The following is a 25,294-nucleotide window of genomic DNA, read 5'->3' as shown; positions in this document are numbered from 1 at the left end:
CAAAAAATAGGGTGATTTGGGGTAAAATGGGAGAGGGTTGTTGCTTGCTAGTTTTTTTCTTCTAAAATATTTTAAACTAAATAACAAAAACGAAGAAGGGAGGGAAGGCGAGGAAGATGGGGAAGTAATATCACAGCGCAAACACCGATAGCTCATCGAGATAATCGCCCACGGTGGGCAGCTTGGCTAGAAGAAACCCAAAAATGGAGCTAATCACCTTGATCGTGACCGAGGAGCGGTACACCGCCGATGGGACGCCCGCCTCCGAGGCCGCGTTCTGGATCAGATCCATCAGGCTGCGGTCGTCGTCGGCGTCGGTGCCGGTGATGATGGACTCGTCATCCGGTCGGTCCTCGAAGCCGCGCAGGCAGCGCGTGCACATTTGGCCTTGTCTGGAAGGGGGAAGAGTAGGGAAAATTTGTTTTTTTTTTTGTATTTTTATTGTAATTCATGTATTTAAACAAAAATATAATGTTCTACAAAAGTCAACTCTACAAAATAAAATATCGACTAGTGACTTTGGAACGAACGGTACAGCAGGTAAAGTGCGCAAAATGTCAGGATAAGCACACAGCTAACTATTGCAAATGTAACAGGTTTCTGGAATTTCGCAAAAAAACAACTGATTTATTGATTTTTTCCATCGAATCCTTAAGGCCAAATAAGTCATTTTACTTAATTGGTTTCTTCATGCAAGTCTCCATACAAATTTGGAGGCTAAACATAGAAAAGTGCTATGCGAATATTCGAAAATCTCTTGGAAAATCTGCAACTTGAGAAAACATTTTCTGACCTACTTGGCCTACTTTGGCAAAGTTTTAGGTAATGATTTGGATTTTTGAGATGCATGAAAAAACATGTTTTAAGGGACTTTAAAACATGTTTTAAGCCATAGTATGTGATGATGCATAATCTGGTTTAGGGGACATGATTTTTTGAATCAAAAATAGTGTTTATGAAAATTGTCAAAAACTAGGGGAAAAAATGATGTTTAAAAATTAAAATCGAATTTGCAGTCGAAAAGCACTTGAGAATTTTTCAATATTACAATTCAACTTCAACTACTTTTTGATTCTTTTTAGGACTTTGAGAAATCTCGTCCAAAATGTGACATAAGGAATATAATATGTTTAAAAAAAGTTAATCTTGATTTTGAAAATTATATATTATTTTTATTGAAAAGATCAGAAAATTATGCACAAGTTTAAATTCTTAGCATTGTATTGGACCAGTAGTTTCCGAAATATCGTCAGATGAAAATTACTGGCTGACTAGATGACACAGAGAAATTCATTTTCGTAGATGAGCAATTCTCTACCAAAACCGGAAATGGATTTTATTTGTATTTTTTTATGTGGCTCAAACTTTGTGGGGACCTTCCCTATGACCAAATTAGCTATTTTGGCTGGTGTCCATACAAAAATGGCATGTAAATATTCAAACAGCTGTAACTTTTGAGTGAATTTTCTGATCAATTTGGTGTCTTCGGCAAAGTTGTAGGTATTGTTGAGGATTTTTGAGAAAAAAATAAGTACACGGAAAAAAAATTTGCAGATTTTTTCATCAACTTTTTTTTTCACTAAAACTCAATTTCCCAAAATACATATTTTTTTGATTTTCGAGATTTTTTGATATATTTTAGGGGACAAAAATCCGCAACTTTTGAGCCATAGAGAAACATGATCAAAAAATCTGCCGCCGAGTTATGATTTAAAAAAAAAAATAGTGATTTTTGGAAAAAATCGATGTTTTATGCAAAAACAAGTTTGACATTATTTTTTAATGAAAAATTGAATTTGCAATCGAAAAGTACATTACAGATTTTTTGATAAAGGGCTCCGTTTTCGAGATATATCCACCGAAAGTTAGATTTTAGCGAAATATTTGAAGTTTTTTGATTTTTAAAAATAGTGACCATAAGTGACCATTTCTAAAAATATTTTTTTTTAAAGTTCAGAAAATTTGCTATAAAATTGTCTAAGAGGCATTGCAGATTGGACCTCGGGTTGCTGAGATAGAGCCGCTTTAAGAAAAAGAAACACGAAAATTGAAGTTTTCTAAATTTTACTAAAATAACCCGCCATTTCCTGATGACGATATCTCAGCAAATAATTGTCCGTTTTTGAATGTAATTTTTTTCATGTATTACATGAAAAATTCGTGAAATTTTCCGATCTTCTCGAAATTTTTGTTTTGAAATTTTTTAAATCGAGACTTGCATTTTTAATGGGCGTAATATTCAATGTTTGGCCCTTTTTAAATGTTAGTCTTGATTTAAAAAATTTCAAAATATTTTTTTCGAAAAGATCGGGAAATTTCACGAATGTTTCATGTTTTAACATTGATAATCGGACCATTATTTGCTGAGATATCGTCTTTAGAAAATGGTTGGAAAATTTTGGTGAGATTTAGAAAACTTGAATTTTCGTGTTTCTTTTTCTTTAAGCGGCTCTATCTCAGCAACCCGAGGTCCAATCTCCAATGTCTCTTTAACAACTTTATAGCAAATTTTCTGAACCTTTCAAAAAAAATATTTTTAGAAATGTTCACTCATGGTCACTATTTTTAAAAATTGCAAAAAAATTCATAACTCGGCGGCAGATTTTTTGACCATGTTTCTCTATGGCTCAAAAGTTGCGGATTTTTGTCCCCTAAAACATATAAAAAAATCTCGAAAATCAAAAAAATACGTATTTTGGGAAATTAAGTTTAAGTGAAAAAAAAGTTAATTAAAAAATCGGCCATTTTTTTTCCGTGTACCTATTTTTTCTCAAAAGTCCTCAACAATACCTACAACTTTGCCGAAGACACCAAATTGATCAGAAAATTCACTCAAAAGTTACAGCTGTTTGAATATTTACATACCATTTTTGTATGGACAGCAGCCAAAATTGGAGACTTGTATGGGTGAACCAATGAATGACACAAAATAGCTTATTTTGTCACAGGGAAGGCCCCCACAAAGTTTGAGCCAAATCAAAAAATACAAATAAAATCCATTTCCGGTTTTGGTAGAGAATTGCTCATGGGTGAACCAATCACACAAAATAGCTTATTTGGTCATAGGGAAGGCCCCCACAAAGTTTAAGTCAAATCAAAAAATACAAAAAATAAAAATGGTCGAAATCGGCCGATTTCGTAGAGAGTTGCTCAGATTCGATTTTTTGTGAGGTCTGATTTTCTTAATTTCTGAGAAAAAAATATAGAAAAATTTCACAGCATGTCGAAAACATTTTTTCAGAGGAGCTATGCTTTCAGGAATTATATTTTAAAATTAAAAAAAATATTTCAAAAAAAGAAAATTTATATCTTAAAGGAGCTATCTTAAGCAAGTAGAAATAACTAGAAAAGTTCAAGTTCTGTTATTGTCATGAGGCAAGAACATTTTATTAAAACACCCAGATTAGTTGTTATAATAACAGAGATTTGTTCGCAAAATAGCTCATTCTGTCATGACATTTTTTTCCAAAAAAAAAAAAAAAAGAACGATAAACGATAATAGAGAACAAAAATGTTCCCGATACCTAAATTTGGTATTAGTGAAATATGTTTTTTTTTGCGCTAGTAAAGGAGGTATTAGACTTCGACAAACAAACAAACAAAAAAACTCGCACTTTTTGACAGTTTAGCAGTTTGCCTGCATTTGTTTGCAGAACCGTCAGACTGCATACATTTTTTTGTTTGCGAGTTGTTTGTATGTTTGTAATAGTCTAATACCTCCTTAAATAGCTGACTTTGATATTGATTTCTTATTATTTGCTAATTAATTTAAAATAATATTTTATCGCTTGGTTCCCATAAAATATTTCAAATTTTCAAATGCAGAATAAAATCAGTAATTTTTGGCTGACCGCTTACACATTTTGTTCAACGTTTGAAAAAATGTAAAATTTTACAGAGACCATGCAAAATACCAAAAATCTGGAGTTTTTTTCAAAAGGGTCCAATAAACCAAATTTTCAGTTTTTGCTTTTTGGGTGTTTTTTAATACCCCTGACTCAAGGTGGTTTCAAAAATACCCAAAAAGCAAAAACTGGAAATTTGGTTTTTTGGACCTTTTTTTTTAAAAAAAAACACTCCAGAAATGTTTGAAAGTTCTAGCGACAAAAATATAATAAAATATTTTTTTATACTAGAGTTGAGAACTTTATTATTTTTTCTTCTCATTACCGATGGTCATGACTTTCTAATAACAATATTAGATATTTTTTTTTAACAGGACTTGTTTTTGAAATGACCTCCCGGGACAACTTTAAAACAGTACATTTTATCAAAAAAGTTGTAAAATACTTTTTGATTATTATTATTTACTATTGACACTCATTTTGACATTTAATAATTAGTTTTCGATTGCAACTTTTTTTTTATATTTATATTTTTTGTCGAGATTTTCGATATTTGTCATATAAAATTTTTTTTTTTTTTTTTGGGAATTTAACATAAATAAAAGATTTTTTCAGATGTATTTATTTTCTTTCCTAACAAATCCTAATAAAAATCTACAACTTTTCCCAAGACACCAAATCCATCAGAATATTATTAAATAAAATGTTGAGGTTGTAGAGAATTATTCGATTATTTCCACCAAAAGAACAAAAAGAAACAAAAAAGAGCCTACAGTGTTTTTTAACAAGGGCCTATAAGCAATTATGGTTCATATGTTTATAGGACCTTTTTTTAAAAAAAAATCTGGAGATGAATATTTATGAAAGAAAATAAAATAAACAAAAAAACTGTAGAAAAAGACAAAAAACATCAAATAATTTGGTTAAATAAGGAGAAAATGGTAAAAATAAGGAAAAAAATGGGAAACATAAATCCGAAAAATTATGAAAATAAATGCAAAAGTATCGAAATAAGAGTAAGATGAAAGCTAGAAATTGGCAGAAAACCAAACAGTTCAATAAAATAAGCAATAATTAAATTTAAAAAAAACGACGACAATAGTCAAAAACAGAACATTCAGTATTACAGAATTTTTAAAGGATTTTAGACAATATTTTTGGAAAAAAATATTTTCATAAATTCATTGTCATTTTTCAGATTTTTGCTAGAAGCATGTTTCTTTTTTTGACCCTTTCTGTGATGAGGTTAATAGGTAGAAAATCAGGCTTGAAATTTGACTTTTTTATTCGCTCATAAAATAAAAAGTGCAAGCAGGGGTGTCTGAATGATACTCCTGGATATCCTTGCAATTTACTAAAACCAAGTACACCAATCAATGGAGCAGCTTTTTATGAACATTTCTGTTTAGTTTCACTTTCAGCAGAAGTTTTCTTTCTATTTCAAGCAAAACAATGCCAAAGGGCCGTTGTGGGTTTGTAAACAAAGAGTGTGTCCTGCTCACGCTAGAGGATGTTTACATCTGGCATGAAAGGGATACACTCTTTGTTTACAAACCCACAACGGCCCTTTGGCATTGTTTTGCTAGATTTCAATTACAAGCATTTTACAAAATTATTTTCAAAGTCTATTCCCGTCTGAGGAGAATGCTTTGTTGCCAACGCAATTTCTATTATCGGCTGATTTTTTTCTCTCTCTCTTTGCTAAATGTTTTTTTTGAAACAAACATTTCTAGAGTTTTTTTTGAAAAGGTCCTATAAGCTATTGTCATTCATATGTTTATAGGTCCTTTTTTTAAAAAAAAACTCTAGATTTGGGATTCCTGGCATCACTGGCTCACTCTCACCCGCGCTGCTGGTGGTGTTGGTGACCGGCCTTTGTTCTTTATTTGCCTTCGCTTCTCGCTCTGGTTTCGTCAGCCTTCGACGAGAATAGGTTAAAAGTCAAGTGACTCGGCGCGTTTATTTTTTTGATAGCGCTTGCAAATTAATTAAATGTTTCGGGATTATGTTTCAAGTGACTGACTAAACCATGTTCAAAAGAACATGTTGCCGGTAGTTGGAAGCAATTTGATATCTTGAACGCTGTGCAAAAGTTGACGCAAGTGAAAAGATGGTTGTGGCCAATTTGAAAGGCGAGACAAGCATCACCAACCTGACTTCCTCCAGGATCGACAGCTCCTCGTGCACGGATTTCATCTCCTCCGTGGTGTTGATTTGCACTATCTTGCTCTGCAGGATCTGGTTCTCCTGGGCGATCGCCGCGAGCTGTTCCTCCAGTTCCGCCACCCGGTTCTGTTCCGCCACGAAGCACTTGCGCGTCCGCTCCAGCTCCTGCATTATCCGGATCAGTTCCTCGTTCTCCTCCGCCAGATTGAGGTCCGACAGCTGATGGTTGGTGTGATGGCCTCCGTGCTGGTGGGAAAAGCTTTGCCCAAGGTGACTGCCGTCGGTGACGTCCGTCGAGTGGGACTGGTCGCGGAAGGCGAACGAAAAGTTTTCCGGCTTTGAAGTGTCGATCTCGGTGATCTAAAAGAAGAAATCTCTTTTTAGTACAAAAATCTCTAATTTAAAAAAAAACTCAAATTTTCACCTCATCTTCGTCAGGTCCGCTGAGGCTGGCATCGTCGCCGTCGCCACCGGCCACCGGTCGCAGCTGGACGCGGGAACCGGCACCGTTTCCGCTCAGGCTGTCACTCTGGAGGCGTTCGTTCTTCTTCCGTTCGGCGTCCAGCTGCCTCCGGACGTCGTCCATGGTTTTCGTCAGCTCGTCGACCTTCGCCTCGAGCGTTTCAATGTTGCGACACAAGCTGTAAGATGAGAATGGAGAAAAATAAAATTATATTATTAAATTTTTTTATTTTTTTTATGCAAAAATATTAAATATTCTAAATTTGAATGACTTTGGGCAATTTTCCCGACAATGAGCTTTTTTTTGCAAATGTAATATTTGGATTGTATATATTTGGATGAAAGTTTGTGTGTATATTTTCTAACAACAAATTACAAATTACAAATCATAACACAAACATTTTGGTCAATAAAAGTCTAAAAAAATCTGTTCATACAAAAATCCTATTAAAATTTTCAAGTCTGTATCCTGAGAACGGATTCATTGATTAATATAATGTCTTGCGCAAAGTTTTAGATATTACTAAATAGGACCTCTCACAAAAAATAGTTACACTCTAAAAAAAATACTCATAAGTCAATGGTCAAAATAAATTATCAGTTTTGCCAACTTTAAAAAAAAAATATGAAAAACGTGGAAAGAAATCAAAAACTTTAATGATTTTATTTTTAGATGTAAATCAAACATGCAATCAAAACGCACATTACAAAAAATCAAATTGACAATGTCGTTAAACTCTTAAACAGTATTAGAATTTGACTTAATTTTATTTAATTAAAAACATATTTTATTAAATAAAAAATCATAAATCTCATGGTATTTTTTATACGTTTAATATCATCATAAATATTGAACTGCTTATTTCAATTTCGCATTCGCTTAGAGCTGGTGGTTAAAATCGGTTGCAGCCTGGAGTTTGTCATGAATAAAAAATGGCTTTCGAGACCAGAAATTGCTTTTATTTTGTGCTTTCGTCCTATTTATTTTTTTAGATGTTTTTATTTTCAGGTGATCATTGGTTCTGTTTTTCGTTCAGATCAATCTAACTGTTGATCCAAAGTGTTTGAGATAACATTTTCAAAATATAGAAGCAAAACGTATAACAAAATGTATTAAATATTCTTACAGGCTTAATACTTCATCCACGAATTTTATTGGCCAATGTGAGTTTGTAAACATAAAGTGTTTCCTGTTTACTCTTAATTTAAATTTTAGTTAGCTTGATTTTATATTTTTAGTTATTTTTTATTTATAGCACATAAGATCTCGACTGAAAGTTATCCAAATATTATAAATTAATATTTTTACAGATTTCAATAGATTTAGTTTTATTATACAAGCCTTCAACCAAATTCCTAAAATCGGAATCTGGGAAAGAAATTTAACTTCTCAAAACATATTTTGTTCTTGAGTTTAGCATGGTGCGAAAAATGTTATAAAATCTGCTCTTTTTTATAAAAGTAACTTAGAAATTTGAAAATCTAGTCCAGCATTTAAGAACGTGCAAAATAAGTTTTTTTCAGCAAAAAAAAAAAAAAGAAAAAAGAAAAAGTTTTCTATTTAGTTTTCTTTTGATTTTTAAATTGCAAATTTATTTTTAGCATGGACAAATTTTTTTAGAAATTTAAGATTTTGTCTTCCAAAAATCTTATTTTTTAAGAATTTATTTCTCCGTTCCAGATTTTCTAAGCCATGGCACGAAATTACGAGAAATAAAAAAATACAGATTTTGTAGTTCAAGTTTCAGTGATAAAAAGCTAAATGAAAAAATGAATGTTTTTTTTGAGTAAAAAATATATAAAAATCTCGAAAATACTTGCCAAATTTCCAAAAATTACTTCTTCTTATGCGAAATTTAGTAGTAGTTTATTAAATTAAGGGAGTTTTCTTATATTTCGTAACGTAGTTATTTATTGAAAGAGGAAATAATGGAAAAAGTGACAGAGGGGATGGGAAAAGAATATTGAGATTTTTGAGTAACGTTATAACAGAACGCTTCCTTATAACTATTTTTGAAAGGTTTTTTAATTTTGTATTTTGAAAATTGCACGTTAGCATAGAATGAGCAATTTATAACAAATTTTTATTTTTTATTTTATAAATTTATCTAGCAAAATTTCGAAATTGTTAATTCAAAAATTGAGATTTAAATGGGAAAAGTTTATTTTAATAACTTTAACCCTCTACACTGCTCATAATTTAAAATTCGGTTATTATGCCAAATCAAGTATTCCGAGAAAAAATCGTTTTAGTGTTTGTCACAAAATCTCCGTCAAGGCAATTTCCCATAAGAGTGGCATATTAGCCGGTTGGGTTTTCGCATCGGCAGCCAAGTCAAAACACTATTTCAGTGAAATTCATGTTCCAGAAGATGCGTTGGAACATCCTCTACCACCTGTTGCTAATATCTCGTTTTTGCCAAAAGTGGATATTAGCCGTTTTTTCAATGGTGGGCAGTACAGAGGATTCTATTTTAAAAATCGCCAAAAATCTATTTTTCAACCAATATTTGATCTTTAAAAAGCATTGGAAAGAAGAACCCTTTAAATTTAAATGATAATGGTGCCATTCTGTAGCAGAAAATGTGAAAAACAAGCAAACAATTGAAAAAGTGACTTTAAAATCTTGAACAAACTAGATAGGCAAAATGTAATGATAGGAGGTGGAAGGATAAAAAACAAACGTTAACTAAACAAGATAAAATACAAAAAAATAAACAAGAAAAACATAAAACAAGAGAAGAAAAGTATTCGTAGAGCAAAAGTTGCTCAAAATGAGAACACAGGACAAATAAAAAAAATTTAAAAAAATATGGGCGGAACAAACTTATTTTGGTACCATTTACTACAAATAACTACCTTTCGAAAAAAAATAATTTGTCTTAAAAAAAAACACATCGCTTTTCTTCGTATATTTTGGTTAGGTCATTGCAAATTTTATTTCAAGTTTTTGTCCTCCCCCTCCCCTTTAAAATAAACCCAAAAATTTAGAGAGCAAAGCAAATTGACTAAAACTTAAGTCGATTGAAAATTATTTAGAATACATTGTACAACGCTTTTTAATCAAATAAAGACTTTTTAATCTTTTAACAAAACATGAACTTTCGAAACGAGATCGCAACGTAAAAGCTTTGATTTTTTTATATAAATTCATTTAAAAAATGCCACTTTATTTTTGCATGAAATCATTACTGTTATAATGTATAAGGCATGTGTGATACTTTTTGTTTCGAAATTTCTAAAATATGGCTTGAAATTTGTTTTTTAATAATATTTTTTTTTTATATTTTGCAAAATTATGGGTGCTGTAGCTTGCAACTTTTAAACTTGACTTCTTTTCAGAAAAAAATAACAAAAACTTTTAAAGTATAAGAGAATTTGTTTTAATATGTTATTCTCATGGGTTGCCGTTGAATTAACATATTTAAATAAAATTATTTTAAAACTGTGGCAAGTTCGGTGGCAAAATCTTCATATCTTCATGCTGCAAATGCCAACTCTTGAGTGTCTTTCAAAGACCTTTTCACTAGTTTGCAATAATTACATTTCACTAAATGGCGTTAGTTACTGGCAATGTTTGTACTGTTATTCTGAGGTAAGTCACTCAAACACCATTCTAATAATGCAAAACAGGTGGTTTGTAGGGGATTTTTGCAAATTTATAACACATGTTTTTCAGGAAATAATTAAATTTTCATTTAAGATTTTATAACATTCAACAGGGTTGCCAGATCTTCAATTTAGTTTCGATTTTTTTTTTGAAATATTTATGTTCATATTCCTTAAAATTGAAAAAAGAATCAAATAAGAATTCAATTACAAAATTAAAATAATTTTGAAAGGTATTTTTTTTCAATTTTTGGCATCCTAAAATCCCAGCGACAGCTGAGGGTTAACATATTTTTTTCCGTTTTTTAGTCGGAGACCTTCAAACGTGTTAAGCTAAAAGCAGACGAGCGGGCAATCCATCCCAATCAAATGTCGAAGTGCCGAAAATAACTTATTTCGCTCGTTTGTCACGCAGAACGGTGAGAGGACAGCTGAAAGAAAAGAGGTGTGGCGTTCGTCGTAGTAAAGACACAACCAAAGACGCATTAGGTAAGGCAAGTCTGTTGGACTTTTACTCTGATTACGCACGACATGAGAAGGTGGATGTTTAGGGTAAGGTGACCATTTTTGGATTTATGTAATAAAATTTAAAGGCACATTTTTAACTTGAAAATTTTGAGATATATTAAAATAATTTTTCTAGTAAAATTTTCAAAAAGAGTGCACCCAACCCTTATTTAAAGATAAAACTAAGTGGCATTTTTGTTGTCTACTTGGCGTTCCGTTCTAAATTTAGACCACCATTATGTATGGATCATCGACTTTTGTCGGTCACCTTTTATTTATTTTCCTCGTGTTTTTCCCATGGTTTTTTTCGGGCGTTAAGAACGTAACTCGCTCGAGTGCGTCTTTCGGCGTGATTTTCCGATCCGAATAGAAAAATGGGTTAAGCCGAAAACAAACAAACAAACTAAGCTTGTTTACTCGAACGAAAATCCCGCCCCAAAATAGGAAACTACGCAACTGCGTTGTTTACTCGAACGTAAATTTCCTCTTTCACGCTCAAAAAATTTTTTGTGGAATTTTTAACACTTACTAAATTACTCGAAGGTGTTTACTACTTACGTTTTGACATGCTTCTTCTCGGCCTGGTTCTCTAACGCTAACTTGTACTTGTCCCGTTCGAGGTCCTGTATGCTGACTTCGAGCTGCTCGTAGATCTTCATCCGCGAGTCGTTGACCTCCCGCAGGGCGCCATTCTGCTTCGTCAGGTACTGTGTTTTGAGAGAAGAGGTGAGAAAAAAAGTGAAAATATGAGAATTTGAGATGAGGTTGTTTAAATCTGAAAAAGTTCTCAATTTTTAGTTGTTTTTTTTTTTTAAACAAGAGATCAAACTTGGAGTAAATTTGGGTGGTTGAGTATTACCTCTTTGACCCTCTACTGCCCAAATTTTGTTTTCGAAAATTTAAATTTTTCCCGTGTTCAGGAGGTAATTTTGAGCAACTTTTGTTCTACGAAAAACTTGAATTGTCTTGTTTTATGTTTTTCTTGTTTCATCTTTTGTATTTTAATTTGCATTTATCTTGTTTGGTTTATGTTTGTTTTTATAGTATTTGGCCTATTATCCCACCTCCTATCATTACATTTTGCTTTTCTAATTTTTTCACTTTTTCAATTCTTTGATTGTTTTCCCCATTTTTTCACAAAAATAAAATAAGAGATAAGAATGGAAATAACAAGCCATAATCTCAACATTTGAATGAAACATATTTTTAAAATGCATTTTATACTAGTTCAGTTGTTTTGTTATCATTGATTAAAAAAAAAAGAATTAAAATCTTAGCAAAAACAAAAAACTTTTCGCGGTACTGAACATCGAAAATTTTCAAAAATTCTAAAGATTTTTAAATTAGCCGAAACATGCTAAAAATTATCCTAAACGTGGGGAAATGCATTTTCAATTGATTTCAACAAATTGCCCTAAAATTTTCAGTGACATTTTGAAGTTTTTGAAAAAAGCAAAAACTTAAAAACTTAAAATAAAATTTGTAACACCATAAAAAATTAATGCAATCATTTTTGTAAATTCTCATTTTTGAATATGTTTTTTTTAAATGTCAACAATAGGCTTCTTTTGAGCTTTGGCACAATTTGGGCAAAATTAATTTGGTAGTGCTGATAATTTTTCGAAAAGATCATAAATTTTGCAAAAATAAGTTGGGAAAAGTTAAAATTTTGTTATTCTTTTTTTTAGGATTTAAAATCAATTTTGCAATCGAATCTGATCTTTTAGAATTCAAGAGTTGTTTTGAGTAGGTCCTATAAACATATGAAAGACAAAAGTTTATAGGAACTTTTTAAAAAAAAACTCTAGAATTGACCTTTTTAAGATGTAAAATCAATTTTGCAATCGAGACTGATCCAAAAATGTGAATTATCAAGAATGGCTATTTTGCACAAATTATTTATTTGTGGGAAAAGTCCATTTAAAAAACGTTAAATTTTTTTAGATTGTAACTATTTTTTCTTATATGAGAAAAAAAAAACATTTTTTTCATAAATTTTCTAGGTACCTATAAATTTGCCGTAGACATCTAATCAATCAGAAAATCAAAATAATGAAAATAATGAAAATTATCGTAATCCGAAGTTTTAAATAATTACATTAGCTTCTGCGTTGACACTCGAAAAACTTTATTATTTTAACTGGTTTGTTAATTTTTTTTCGTAAGAATTAGTACCCTTGCCTGATTTAACAATTTGACTCAAAATTATCTATACAGAAAAAAATGATGATGATATTCATCAGGAAATGGTGACAGATTCTTTTTCAAAAAAAAATGATGAATTTTACCTCAGAAATCGATGAATTTTCATCAGTTTTTGATGAATATTCATCAGGTTCACATTTTTACACATTTTTTATGTAATATTACTCAAAAATAGAGGTAATATTCAACCTACCAAGTTTTCAACATTCTAAAATATAACTTTTATTTTCTGTGTATTCTAATAATTTTCAAATATTTTGATTTGACTAATTCTTTAAAAATAAATAAAATATTAAAAAAAAAAATTCTAACGTGAACAATAAATTTGCCCTTGTTGCTAGAGCGTCCAATTTCCCGGGGTTACAAATTTCCCGGGAAACGGGAAATTTTCTACCAATTTCCCGGGAAATCCCGGGAATTCCCGGAAAATTTTAAATTTATTGAAAATTGTTCTAATCTTGGCTCTGAATCATATTTTGCATCAAAGTTGAATAGGACAGCGACTCTAATGGTTAAAATAAGTGTAAAGATCGACTAATTTATATGCAACTACAAGAAAATGTCTATTTTTTCTAATTTTATAAGCTCAAATCGTGTAATAAATCAAAAAACTGATCTCTGATATTTTTTGTTGAGAAGATTTTTTCATCGAAGTTTCTGAACAGTTAGTAAAATGAATCCATACTCCACAATCTTTTTTTTTTTAAACCTGTGGCCAGTTTTAGAGTGTATGGTTTGACACATTATGTTGAATCGAATAAAATCATTCAGAAATTATTTTTTTCATAACAAATAACTTTTCTAAGCCAAGTTATACTGGTTTCAGCTTTTGAACAAAAGTTTGAGCTTTTTAGTTTTTCCTTAAAAATTAAACTTTTCGTGTTTGTTTAACATCAAACAACTCAATATTTTCACATATTAGGAGCAAATTTAAACTATGTTTGCATTTTCGGGCACCTCTTAAACAATACAAAGTAGTTTTTAAATGATTTTGTAATGTTTTTTTCCACATGGTTTTCAGGTTTATAATTAACTTCTGTTAAATGTTTTATTCATAGAACGAAAACATGATTTAAGTTCTAAGATAAATTGACATCATCCCTCTACCTTTTTTATGTTAAACCTTCTAACACCCATTGTTGCACCAGTGCTCCATAATTCTTTTACTTAAAATTTAAATTTTTTGATCGAATTGAAGTAATTCTTCTTGTAAAAAAATCTCAATTTTGCTTTGGCGGTAAAGGGTTTAAATATTCTTAATTCGATATCCAATCATCTTTAAAAAGTTTACCTGAATTGTAATAGTTTATTTTCATTAAGCAAGGTTCCTTCATTTTTTCTATAGCATTTAAAAGAAATTGGGTCCAAAAAATTAAAAAAAAAGTATACTTACGCTTATATTTCGGGAATTCCCGGGAAATTTATAAATATCCCGGGAAACGGGAAATATTTTTTTACGGGAAATCCCGGGAATTCCCGGGAATTTTTTTCCCGGGACGGGAAATTGGACGCTCTACTTGTTGCTTAATTGGCTAACAAATGCCTTTTTCTTTTAAATGTATTTTTTCTTCTTTCAAAGATATAGTGCTCTTGTCTAAGTTGTTCAATCGGATCCAACATGACAAATTTAGAATTTTATTTTGTTGAAATTGGTTCAAAAATTTTTTTTCATTATTTTTCAACTGCATCATCACATTTTCTTGCTCCAAAAGACTTGGAGCCATTATGTCATTCAGATATTTTTTCTTACATTAATCTTCAGTAAAAAATAATTAAAATTAAAATTATTCATCTTCTATTTATTGTGATTTTTCCTAAATAATTGTGTAAAAAAATACATAGAAAAAGATGAAAATTTCCTCGCTGATGTAATTTTACCCAGTTTTTCATGTAATATTACATTTTTGTGTTAATGCAGATTTAGTATTAGATTTTTATTTAATTCTTCCCTTCAATTCGAATAAAATTACATCAGTGACGTGAAATGTTTATCTTTTACCATGACATTTCATATAAGGTAATCTGTGTAAAATCGCATACTAATAAGGTAAATTTACAGCTAGAAATTTTCAACTCGCCGTTTGGTTTTACCTTTTTATCATCAGTTCTTTTAAATCCACCCAAGATTGGCTCACTGCATCCGTGCCTAATCTAATCAACGATTCACCGTATCATTTCGGCGATCCTTCAATCAACCATGATAGCAATACCCTCCTCCTCCTCCTATTTGCTTTCAGTCAACTTGCCGGTGGTTACATCAGCTGACTTTGCGAAGATATGCGGTCGGTGCTGCTGCCGGCAAGTCTACACTGTCTATCCGATAGTTAGTATTCGTGTCGAATCTCTTCAACCGTCCGATGACCGCATCGCGATCGAAAATCCTCGTCGTACAATGTCGACTAAAAAAACTGTCCAACCCCCCTTCTCAAGTCGCCTGATGAATTTCTTTCCTAATTTAATTCAGTTTGGCATTTTCTCCTTAAAAAAAAACGAAGAAAAGCCGGTTACACCGTCGCCAGCCAGCCAACCAGTCCTCTAATGATGTCTTAAACTATTGGAAAAAAAATAAATCAGCTGCTCTTAAGATTTGGCAAGCTGGTTCCGAGAGCTCGTACGACCAGGTTGCCTAAAGTGGCTTAAGCTGCTTCTGGTGAGCAAATTAGAGGCGTGAACCGGGCGGGGTGATCGGTATTGGCGCAGTTTCGTCACCGATCGCGACCGTGGCTGGACAGCAAATTCCAATTTGAAAAATGGCAAAAATGCAGCTGGAAAAAGAGCGAGAGGTTTTTCTAGCCCGAGTTTGACTGGCGGACCTCGAGCCGCTGCGATTAGGTGAAATTGCACCAGTTTTTCACGTGTTTTTGAAGAGAGCAATTTTCATATTTCAAGGCTGATTAATTGGGATCCGTTTTAAGCTTCTTTTTAAAAACAGAAAGTTTTGTGTTTGCTTTTTTTGGTTTTTGTGTTGAAAGTATACAAAAAGTCCAACACTGACTAAATAAGATTACGACAAAAAATACTAAATTCCTCGATTTAATTTCTTACTTGAAAATAAAATACATTGATACCTTTTGGCAGTGTTCCCAGTTGTCCAAATTTCTTGTGTTAAAATTATCCATCTTCTAATACCTAATAGAGCGTCGAGGAGGTCTTCAATACTAGCTTATAATATCTAACCATCAAATTCCACAAATCTTGTTGAAGTAATGAGATCTCCCAACAGGGTTGCCAAATTTAAAAAAAATCATATTAATCTCGGAGGTTTCAACAACTTTTAAACAAAAAAAAAAAAATAAAATATCTCAAATCTTGAGTCTATTCAAAATTTGGTTATTATTTCCGACGCATTTAACCAGTTTTTTATCCAACTACTAAGAATTTTACAGTAACACAGTTCTCGACATTCCCAAGTAACATTTTAGGCTTTATCAAAGCTGTCACAACCACTATAAAACCTATCAGCCAAAACCAACATTAAAACCACTAAGCCGTAACAGCCTCCCAGAACCCCGATAAACCCCACTTAAAACCCAAAAGGACCTCCTCAGAAGGTTGTCACGGCCTATTTATAAAACCAACATAGGAGTTCAAGGCTTTACAACTGAATCCTAACAACATCCTCAAAGCCTTGATAAAACCGTTGTTAAAACCTATTCAGGAGTTAAGGAAAAATGACATTTCATACGTCTTCAAACGTCTTATGCCAAATAGGTTTTATTTTGGCAAAAAATAAGTCTTTGTCTTGCCACATGATAAAATGGAGATGGTTTGCAAAAATGGCGATTAAAAATAATAGATATTGGAGGCAATCAAGATAATTTGAAAGCTTATTTCTCGCAGTAGGTGGCTCAAATACATCTGCGGTTGAAATTTTATCAGTAAATGTAGAGCCAAAAAAATTAACTCGCTTCATAAAAAATCATTATTTGTAATCATAGTTTTTAATGTAAAAAAATATCTTATTGCAATTCTTTGAAAAAAAAAGTTCTTTATAAACAATTATTTATAAACATCGCTATTTTGATTATGTCAGAAATTCAGCATAAATGAGTGTTTTCGTCAAATTTAAAACAAATTTCTCAGTTCTCTTTTTTTTCAGCCAAGATGGCGGTCAATCACATCACATATTTATGCACTGCTAATTGCCCGCGTGAAAAGCTTTTTCAGCAGCTTGTGGTTTTAATTAAGCTTTTTGCATGCCTAATGGCACTTGACAGCTAAAACACCCTTGGTTTTGAAGAAGCATGCGATAAAACCGTTTGGCATGACATTGCCATTGGGTTTTCAATACTCTCTCAAAAACTTTCATAAAACCTTATTGAAAGCCATTTAGCTTTTATTGTCACAAGGTTTTATGTCCGAGGCAAAAAAAAAACCCTGTTAGAGCCTATTGATTAGCTCTTGATTATTGCGGTTGCGGTGAATGCCCAAATAAAACTATTAAGCAATCAAGATGCTACCATAAAACCTTAATAAAACTAGGTGGTGGCTAGTTGGTTTAAAAATGTTTTAACATTCGACATTCGAATTAGACACGATAACTAACGATTTTGAGAAAAAAAAACTTTTGAAGTATTTTACAAAATTTTAGTTTTTTTAAATGAGTGGTAACAACTTTTTTTGTTGTTAATTTGAAGTATTGCTAATCATTTTTTTTCTTTTATTATAATGTTTCTAGGAAGCTAAACTGCCCCTGATCGCAAAAATGTCCCATATGCATTTTCATCGATTTCGAGTTATTGATGCGATTTGGTTCAAAATCGTATGTTCTTTCAAAAGAGCCTATAACATCTAGTACATTGTTCTAGAAAGCAGGAGGAAATCCAGTTTTTTTTCGTGAAAACTTAACACGCAACCTTATGTGTTGGACAAACTTGCCATGCGTTTTTCTCAGCTTGTTGCTTTTGCATATGGGACATTTATGGACAAAATTGTCGTAAATTATACAATATTTCGTACTTAGGATCCAAATTCTTCTTTTTGATAACTTTTTCAAGAAAACTGCATCGACTTTTTTAAGTGAACTTAGCAAAATCCTGAAATCCTGAGCTAAAACGTCATATATTGATAACATAATTGCAAAAATGTCCCATGGGATACAGTTTTACATAATGAGACGGTACGACAAGTAAGCGTTGGTTGTTAGTTATGGTTGAAAAAGAAATTAATTCGTTTTTTCATAGGGTTGAAAATAAATTTGGGACAAAAAATTAAAATAAAATAAAGAGGTGATCTTTTTAACGTCAGTAAACTAATGTGAAAAAAAAGTTTGAAGTGTTTTTGATTCATAATTGCTTACATAAATACAGCCTTGTCCCACAAGTCCCATTTGAAGAAATTTAAATTCGATAATTTTGCAAGATCAAGTCAGAATTTTATTTCGAAATCAAATAAATTAAAATTCCAATCTGAATGTTTTTTCAAAATAAATTTTATGATAAAAAAGAAATTACTTAAGGTTAAGCTTAAGCTTAATTACCTTAAGAATTACAATATTCCACATTGGACAACTATGCATTTCTGGGCAGGGACACTAATGGGTAATTCTCCGCCAACTCACACAGCAGTTGCCCCGACCCCTCTTCGATTTGCGTGAAACTTTGTCCTAAGGGGTAACTTTTGTCCCTGATCACGAATCCGAGGTGCGTTTTTTTGATATCTCGTGACGGAGGGGCGGTACGACCCCTTCCATTTTTGAACATGCGAAAAAAAGAGGTGTTTTTCAATCATTTGCAGCCTGAAACGGTGATGATATAGAAATTTGGTGTCAAAGGGACTTTTATGTAAAATTAGACGCCCGATTTGATGGTGTACTCAAAATTCCGAAAAAACGTATTTTTCATCGAAAAAAACACTAAAAAAGTTTTAAAAATTCTCCCATTTTCCGTTACTCGACTGTAAAAAAATTTGGAACATGTCATTTTATGGGAAATTTAATGTACTTTTCGAATCTACATTGACCCAGAAGGGTCATTTTTTCATTTAGAACAAAATTTTTCATTTTGAAATTTCGTGTTTTTTCTAACTTTGCAGGGTTATTTTTTAGAGTGTAACAATGATCTACAAAGTTGTAGAGCAGACAATTACAAAAATGTTGATATATAGACAAAAGGAGTTTGCTTGTAAACATCACGAGTTATCACGATTTTACGAAAAAAAGTTTTGAAAAAGTTGGTCGTCATCGATCATGGCCGTTCATGGTCACCCGCGACAGACACGGACGACGAAACAAAGAGAAACGCAAAAAGTAACTTTTTCAAAACTTTTTTTCGTAAAATCGCGATAACTCGTGATGTTTACAAGCAAACCCCTTATGTCTATATATCAACATTTTTGTAATTGTCTGCTCTACAACTTTGTAGATCATTGTTACACTCTAAAAAATAACCCTGCAAAGTTAGAAAAAACACGAAATTTCAAAATGAAAAATTTTGTTCTAAATGAAAAAATGACCCTTCTGGGTCAATGGAGATTCGAAATGTACATTAAATTTCCCATAAAATAACATGTTCCAAAATCTTTTACAGTCGAGTAACGGAAAATGGGAGAATTTTTAAAACATTTTTAGTGTTTTTTTCGATGAAAAATATGTTTTTTCGGAATTCTGAGTACGCCATCAAATCGGGCGTCTAATTTTACATAAAAGTCCTTTTGACACCAAATTTCTATCTCATCACCGTTTCAGGCTGCAAATGATTGAAAAACACCTCTTTTTTTCGCATGTTCAAAAATGGAAGGGGTCGTACCGCCCCTCCGTCACGAGATATCAAAAAAACGCACCTCGGATTCGTGATCAGGGACAAAAGTTACCCCTTAGGACAAAGTTTCACGCAAATCGAAGAGGGGTCGGGGCAACTTTTCCCGATTTCGTGTGAGTTGGTAGAGAATTACCCAATAATGAATTGTTTGTGACTGCGATTATGCTCTTCATTGATTCACATATTTGAAATCCGAAACGAATATGTCTGTTTTTTGTTTAACGACTGAGGTAGTCTTAGCAGTGTTAGGGTGGCCCATAAATGATATTTTTCTTGCTCTTTTGCTTTCAAAACTCTTTTTTTTTTCAAGAAAGCAATTCAAAAAGGCTTCCTTTAATGATTGAAAAGCTCTGACAAAAAAAAAACCTTGCTAAATTACAATTTACCACCTATGCAGAAGTACTCACCTCGATTTCCTGTGCCTGATCCTCGATGATGTTCTGGTGGTGTTTGAGTGCACTTTCGAGCTCCTTGTTCCGTTCCAGCAGGGTTTTCCCGAGTTCCGCCGCCAGTTGCAGATCTGCAAACGAAAAAAAAAAGAAATTCATAAGTTCATTAGCATCAATTGGCGTTCGGAAAATTGCTCCTGCTGTTGTAACACAATCACACAAGTCACAGATGCTGCTGAAAATCACACATAATTTTCTGAAATTTATCGTGCGAACAAATCACCCTCGAAAAAAAAGTTGAATGTTCCCAAAATTTGACAAACATTGAAAAATTGAGCCAAATTATCAATTTTCGGTGCAGTCCACACACACAAATTTGGTGGTGATTTTCCACGCGCAATTTGGGCGCGCTGATAATCCGCGATCCTTACCGAATAATTGTCCAATCACGTGAGTTGCACCGCACTGCAATCGAATACGCGTTAGAGACTCTAATCTCATTATCAGCCGATCAAAGTTGATGATGACGACCACCCCGCAGAGAGCTCTCTTTCGAATTCGAAAATTGATCCAATTTGACGGACAAAATGACTCTCTCGAGAGTTGTGAGAAAATGACTTCTGGTTGGAGATTTCAAGAAGGTCAAAAGTCTCTCCACGTCTTCTGGACTAAATGTTCGCTAACTGTAACTTTAAGTAGTTCATCCATCAAGGTTGAAAAAAGCAGCTTGAAACATAAATTAGTTCATAATGCGCTCATTCCAGTGATGAACTACAAGCGTCAAGAACCAGCAATTCTTCAACCCCCTCAGAATCCGTTTGTAACTTATCTAAAGTTATGAGAGATTTTTTTTTTCCTTCGATTCTCTACAACTTTAAGCTGGGAGAAGAAGGGGGGCAACCATTTATCATAAACTATAAAATTGTGTGCAAATAGTAAGTAGCTTCTCCGGTTGTTACTTTTAACATGCCATTGTGTCAAAGTTGAGGTTCTGGTCGGCTTATTTTCCCACCGGCAACAACACTCTACTCTGGAAGTCAACAAATCTGTCTTTCTTTTCAGTGGAAGGTATCTGGCTAGTTGTCCCTTAAGCGACTGTAGTTAATTTATTTATCGAACATTGCACTGAGACTTTGAACATCGATTATTTTGTTTCTTTTTTTAAATTTTGTCAGTATTATGTTGGTTTATCCAAACAAATCATTATACAAATGGTCAATGTACTTTGGCAGTGCTGCCCATTTAAAAAAAAACCGTATTTTTTTCAAAAGCTTAAAAAATAATAAATTTTTATTTTTATCATGAAATTCAACCTCTGCGACCCCATTTTAGTCAAATATGAATATTTGATTGCTTTTTAAATAAAAAAAAAATGCATTGCAAGTGGTTCGGATATCGAGTTTGGACTGTATTCAAAAAATGGTCGATGGTTACACTCTGAAAGATTTAACAATTTTTTATGTTATTTTTCACACAAAAAAAGGAAATTTAAAAAAAATACAAAAAAAAAAACATTTGGAAAAAAAGACGCCCAAAGCGCCATCTTTGGAACTATAACAAAAAACGGTTTAAATTACTTTGGCAGTGCTGCCATTTTTTGAAAAAAAAGTCCTGCTTCGAAAATATAGTTGAAAAATCATGACTGGACAGTTACATAAAAAATAACCGCTTTTTAAGTTTTATCTTGCTTACAGTATTTATTGTATAAAAGTGACTTTTTTTTCTTTTGAAGAAGTCATGACCCTAAAATCTATTGAAAAATTAGACTTACGACGGCTAGAAAAACAATACGATATTTCAGAAACTATGAACTGATTTAATAAAAAGCTAAATAACAATTTTAAGCCCATTTTATCAAACTAAAGGCGGTTTTAAAAACACCCAAAAAGCAAAAGTTGTTAATTTTGTTTAACGACCCTAAAAAAAGTTTCTTCGACAAAAATTAAAATTTTAATTTTTTTTTAAATATTTTTTTTGCTGCTTGCTATTTTTAGTATTTTTATTTTACAAAAATTGTGACAATGTAATTTATTTTTAAATTTGTCCTTGAATGTTGAAAATATCTATGAAAGTTTGCCCATTTTTTATACGAATTAAAAAAAACACAATCCTATGATTCAGCTAAAATTCTGTAATTTTAAAAATCTAATTTTTGAGATTTTCAAGATTTTTTTTTAAGGTAAAACCAAAACCTTCATACCCTTTGTAAGTTGTTACCAAAACGTTATTTTTTTTGTAAATTATGATAGTTCATAAAATATTGAAGCAAATCTCTAAAAATGTTCAATCTGCTAAAACTAAAAGCATTTTTTTCGGTTTAGCTTTATTTTTTTAAATATCACGGAAAAACGCAATTTTTCAGTTTAATAAAACTTAAGAAAAACTTTAGGTTTTTAGTGTATTAACTCAAAAGTGAAAGAAATGATTCATTATAAATTTTTCTTCACTAAATTTGAACGTGACCCAAAAACAAATCTTCTAATTATCAAAAAAGTTTCCACCTGTTTTATGGATGGGCTCTATTTATATTTTGAAACAAAATGTAGGGCATGCGTATCATTTATTGAACTGCTGCTTTATAGTCGACTAATGAAGCTAAAAAGTTTACATTTAATTAAATTTCATATCAAAGTAAGATTCAACAATCTTGTTCAGCCAAAATTAGTAAAATAGTTTGAATTTTCTGCGGCAATTAGCCCATTCAAAATATTTTTAAAAGTTTTCATTCAAAAAAATTTTCAAGGCTTACATCTCTCATTTCGTAAACTAAATTTAAAATCAATAAGCAAAAATAATAAAACTGGCAACGAAATAGAAATTTTTATACAAAAAAGAACAGACTTAAATCGTTAAAATTAAACAGGACTCAGAAAAAAATATGAAATATTAAAAAATACTCTTAATTTTATTTTGAATAAAACAAAGCTTAATTCTTTTGATTTCGTTCGAAATTATACCTTTCAAATAAAATAGTAGTAATTTTTTTACTACAGCGAATCAAAATATTACTAAATAAAGTTAGTTTCTAAAAAAACTGAAAAATCCGAACAATTCTTCAAACTAATAAAAATTACCCAAATAGTCTTTATGATTGAAATATTTATTATGATGTTATTGAAAAAAAATTATTTGACAAAATTGATAAATTTCAAGAATTTCAAACCTAACATTTCACGAGATTTCGCGGAAAAAGACAAATTTCGCGGATTTCACGCTGTCCGCGAAATCGTGAAATTTCACTAACCCTAGAAATGAATAAAGATTTTTTGGGGAATTTGTTTATAATTAACTTTTTGAAATAATTGTTCAATTCTGGAAAACAAAGATAAATACCATACAAAAATGGAACGTAAATATTCGATAAGTGGTAACTTTTGAAGGAATTTCCTGTTCGATTTGATGTCTTGGGCAAAGTTGTAGGTCAGGAAAATGTTTGTTACCAATTTTAAAATTAACTTTTTTACACAAAAAAAATCAATTTTCCAAAATTGAAATTTTGAAATTTTATTCTAAATTGGTTGCTGAAATACAGTAAATTAATGAAAAAGAAACAAAAAAATTAAGTTTTTAAGTCTCAAGAGCCTTTCACTTTCTAGTAACAAAATCTCAGAAATTATTGTTCTTATTTTCAAGGTAAAAAATGTAACAATTGTGAAATTTTATGTTTTCTCAAAAAAAAAAAAAACGATTTCGAAAATGTTGGTATAAACTCTAACATTTTAAAAAGGCGTAATATTCCATATTTTATCATTTTGAAACGTTAGTCTTGATTTCAACATCACAGTTTTTTGTTCGAAGAGATAAGAGAATTTCATAAATGTGTAATTTTTTAACGTTGAAAATATGACCATTAGTTTCTGAGATATCGGTAGTAGAAAATAAAAGGCTGTTTGGATGAGACTTTAAAAAACATTTCTTGTTTCTTCTTCATTTATTCGCTGTATTTCAGTAACCAAGATAAAACTTATTTTCAAAAATTTTAAAATTTGGATTTTGGGAAATTAAAATTTAGTGAAAAAACATATTTAAAAATTGGTAAAAAATATTGCAACTTTTCGAAAAAAATATTTTTAGGAATAGACAACCATTTAAAAAAATCGAAAAAACGGTAATTTTTCATTTTAAATTAAACTTTAAGTAGCTATATCTTGGAAACGATGCACTTTATCGAAAATCTGTTAAGTACTCGATCGCAAATTTTACATTATTACTGAAGTAAAAAGAAAGTTCAAACAATTTGGTGGCTAAGTTTTTGTCCATACTTTTCTTTGGCAAAAAGGTTGCTGTTTTTTGACCCCTAAAACAAATCAAAAAATATCAAAAAATAAATATACCAATTTTAGGAAGTTGTTTTTTTCTGAAAAAAAAAAAGTTTAAATTAAATGTCGGTAAATTGATCTACTTTTTTTTTCTGAATAGTCCTCATCAATACTTATAACTTTGCCGAAGACACCAAAGTGATTCAGATTATTGCTTCAAAAGTTACACATTATTGAAAATATACGCTGCCAAAATTGTCAAAATTGCTTCTTTTAATAAAAATATAGAAAATAAAAGTGGTCAGTATTTTTAAATTTAGCAAATTTAATAAAAAAAATTGGAACGTTATTAAAAGCATTTAAAAAATTCAAAATCAATTTTTCATAACTAAGCACTAAAAAGGTCAACTTTGCTTTAATGTTAAATTCCCCCTTTCTCTTTGTTAATACCGGAATCCGGACACTTTAGTTCACAGCTTGACAGACGAGCTTGTAGCTCATCCGTCCTACAACTATAAGTACTTGTAGCTACTAGGGTTACACTTGAGAAAAAACGCACGACCTTGGGTTCAAGGCAAAGCTCATTACACGGGGTAGCGCATCAGCGATTACCCAACAACAGACTTCGTCGATGAGTGCATCAAAAAGGGTGATAAAACTCACTCAGCTACCTGTTTAACTATTATTATTATTTTAAGTTTTGCATATCAGAACCCTCCGATCTTGGACTCCCCTTTCTGTTGTTTTAGTTCAGGTAGCAGCTGCAATTTGCACTTCATTAGGTCCGCCGGCGAACGCACAGTTCATCATCAAATTGAGAGCACATTGTCTTTTTGCTATGAATTATGAATTTGTTTGATGCGTTCCAAGTTCTCAAGGGTGAGATTGATCGCGCGCGCTCGGTGAAGGGTTCGTTTTTTCTTCTTCTTATTTATAATTTATAATTCAACAAATTTAACCTCTCAATTCAGACCATGTGAAAATGGGGATGTTAATTAGTGCGCAGATGTTTACCGTTACGAAACGTCATTGTTTGGGAGGTGACTTACTTGAGGAGTAACGGTAGCACTTTTGTGGCGGAAGATTATCTCTGC

The 25,294-nt window shown here is 31.6% G+C and overlaps 1 protein-coding gene across 4 annotated transcripts in view; it reads right to left on the bottom strand.

Annotated features, from left to right (window-relative positions):
* Window positions 1-25,294, bottom strand: part of LOC120417691 (uncharacterized) — a 204,817-nt gene that overhangs the window by 11,540 nt on the left and 167,983 nt on the right. For all 4 annotated transcript variants that reach the window (XM_039579830.2, XM_039579831.2, XM_039579827.2 and 1 more), the window contains 5 exons: window positions 19,960-20,072; window positions 11,148-11,296; window positions 6,436-6,652; window positions 5,998-6,371; window positions 218-392 (listed from right to left, as the gene is read on the bottom strand). In XM_039579830.2, the coding sequence (XP_039435764.1) occupies window positions 218-392; window positions 5,998-6,371; window positions 6,436-6,652; window positions 11,148-11,296; window positions 19,960-20,072 (1,028 nt within the window). The remainder of the gene's footprint in view (window positions 1-217; window positions 393-5,997; window positions 6,372-6,435; window positions 6,653-11,147; window positions 11,297-19,959; window positions 20,073-25,294) is intronic.

This window comes from Culex pipiens, chromosome 1 (assembly GCF_016801865.2).
Source record: "Culex pipiens pallens isolate TS chromosome 1, TS_CPP_V2, whole genome shotgun sequence".
Classification (NCBI taxonomy): Eukaryota; Metazoa; Arthropoda; class Insecta; order Diptera; family Culicidae; genus Culex; species Culex pipiens.
The sequence above is the reverse complement of the archived record's forward strand: the minus strand, read 5'-3'. Positions and strand labels throughout refer to the sequence as shown.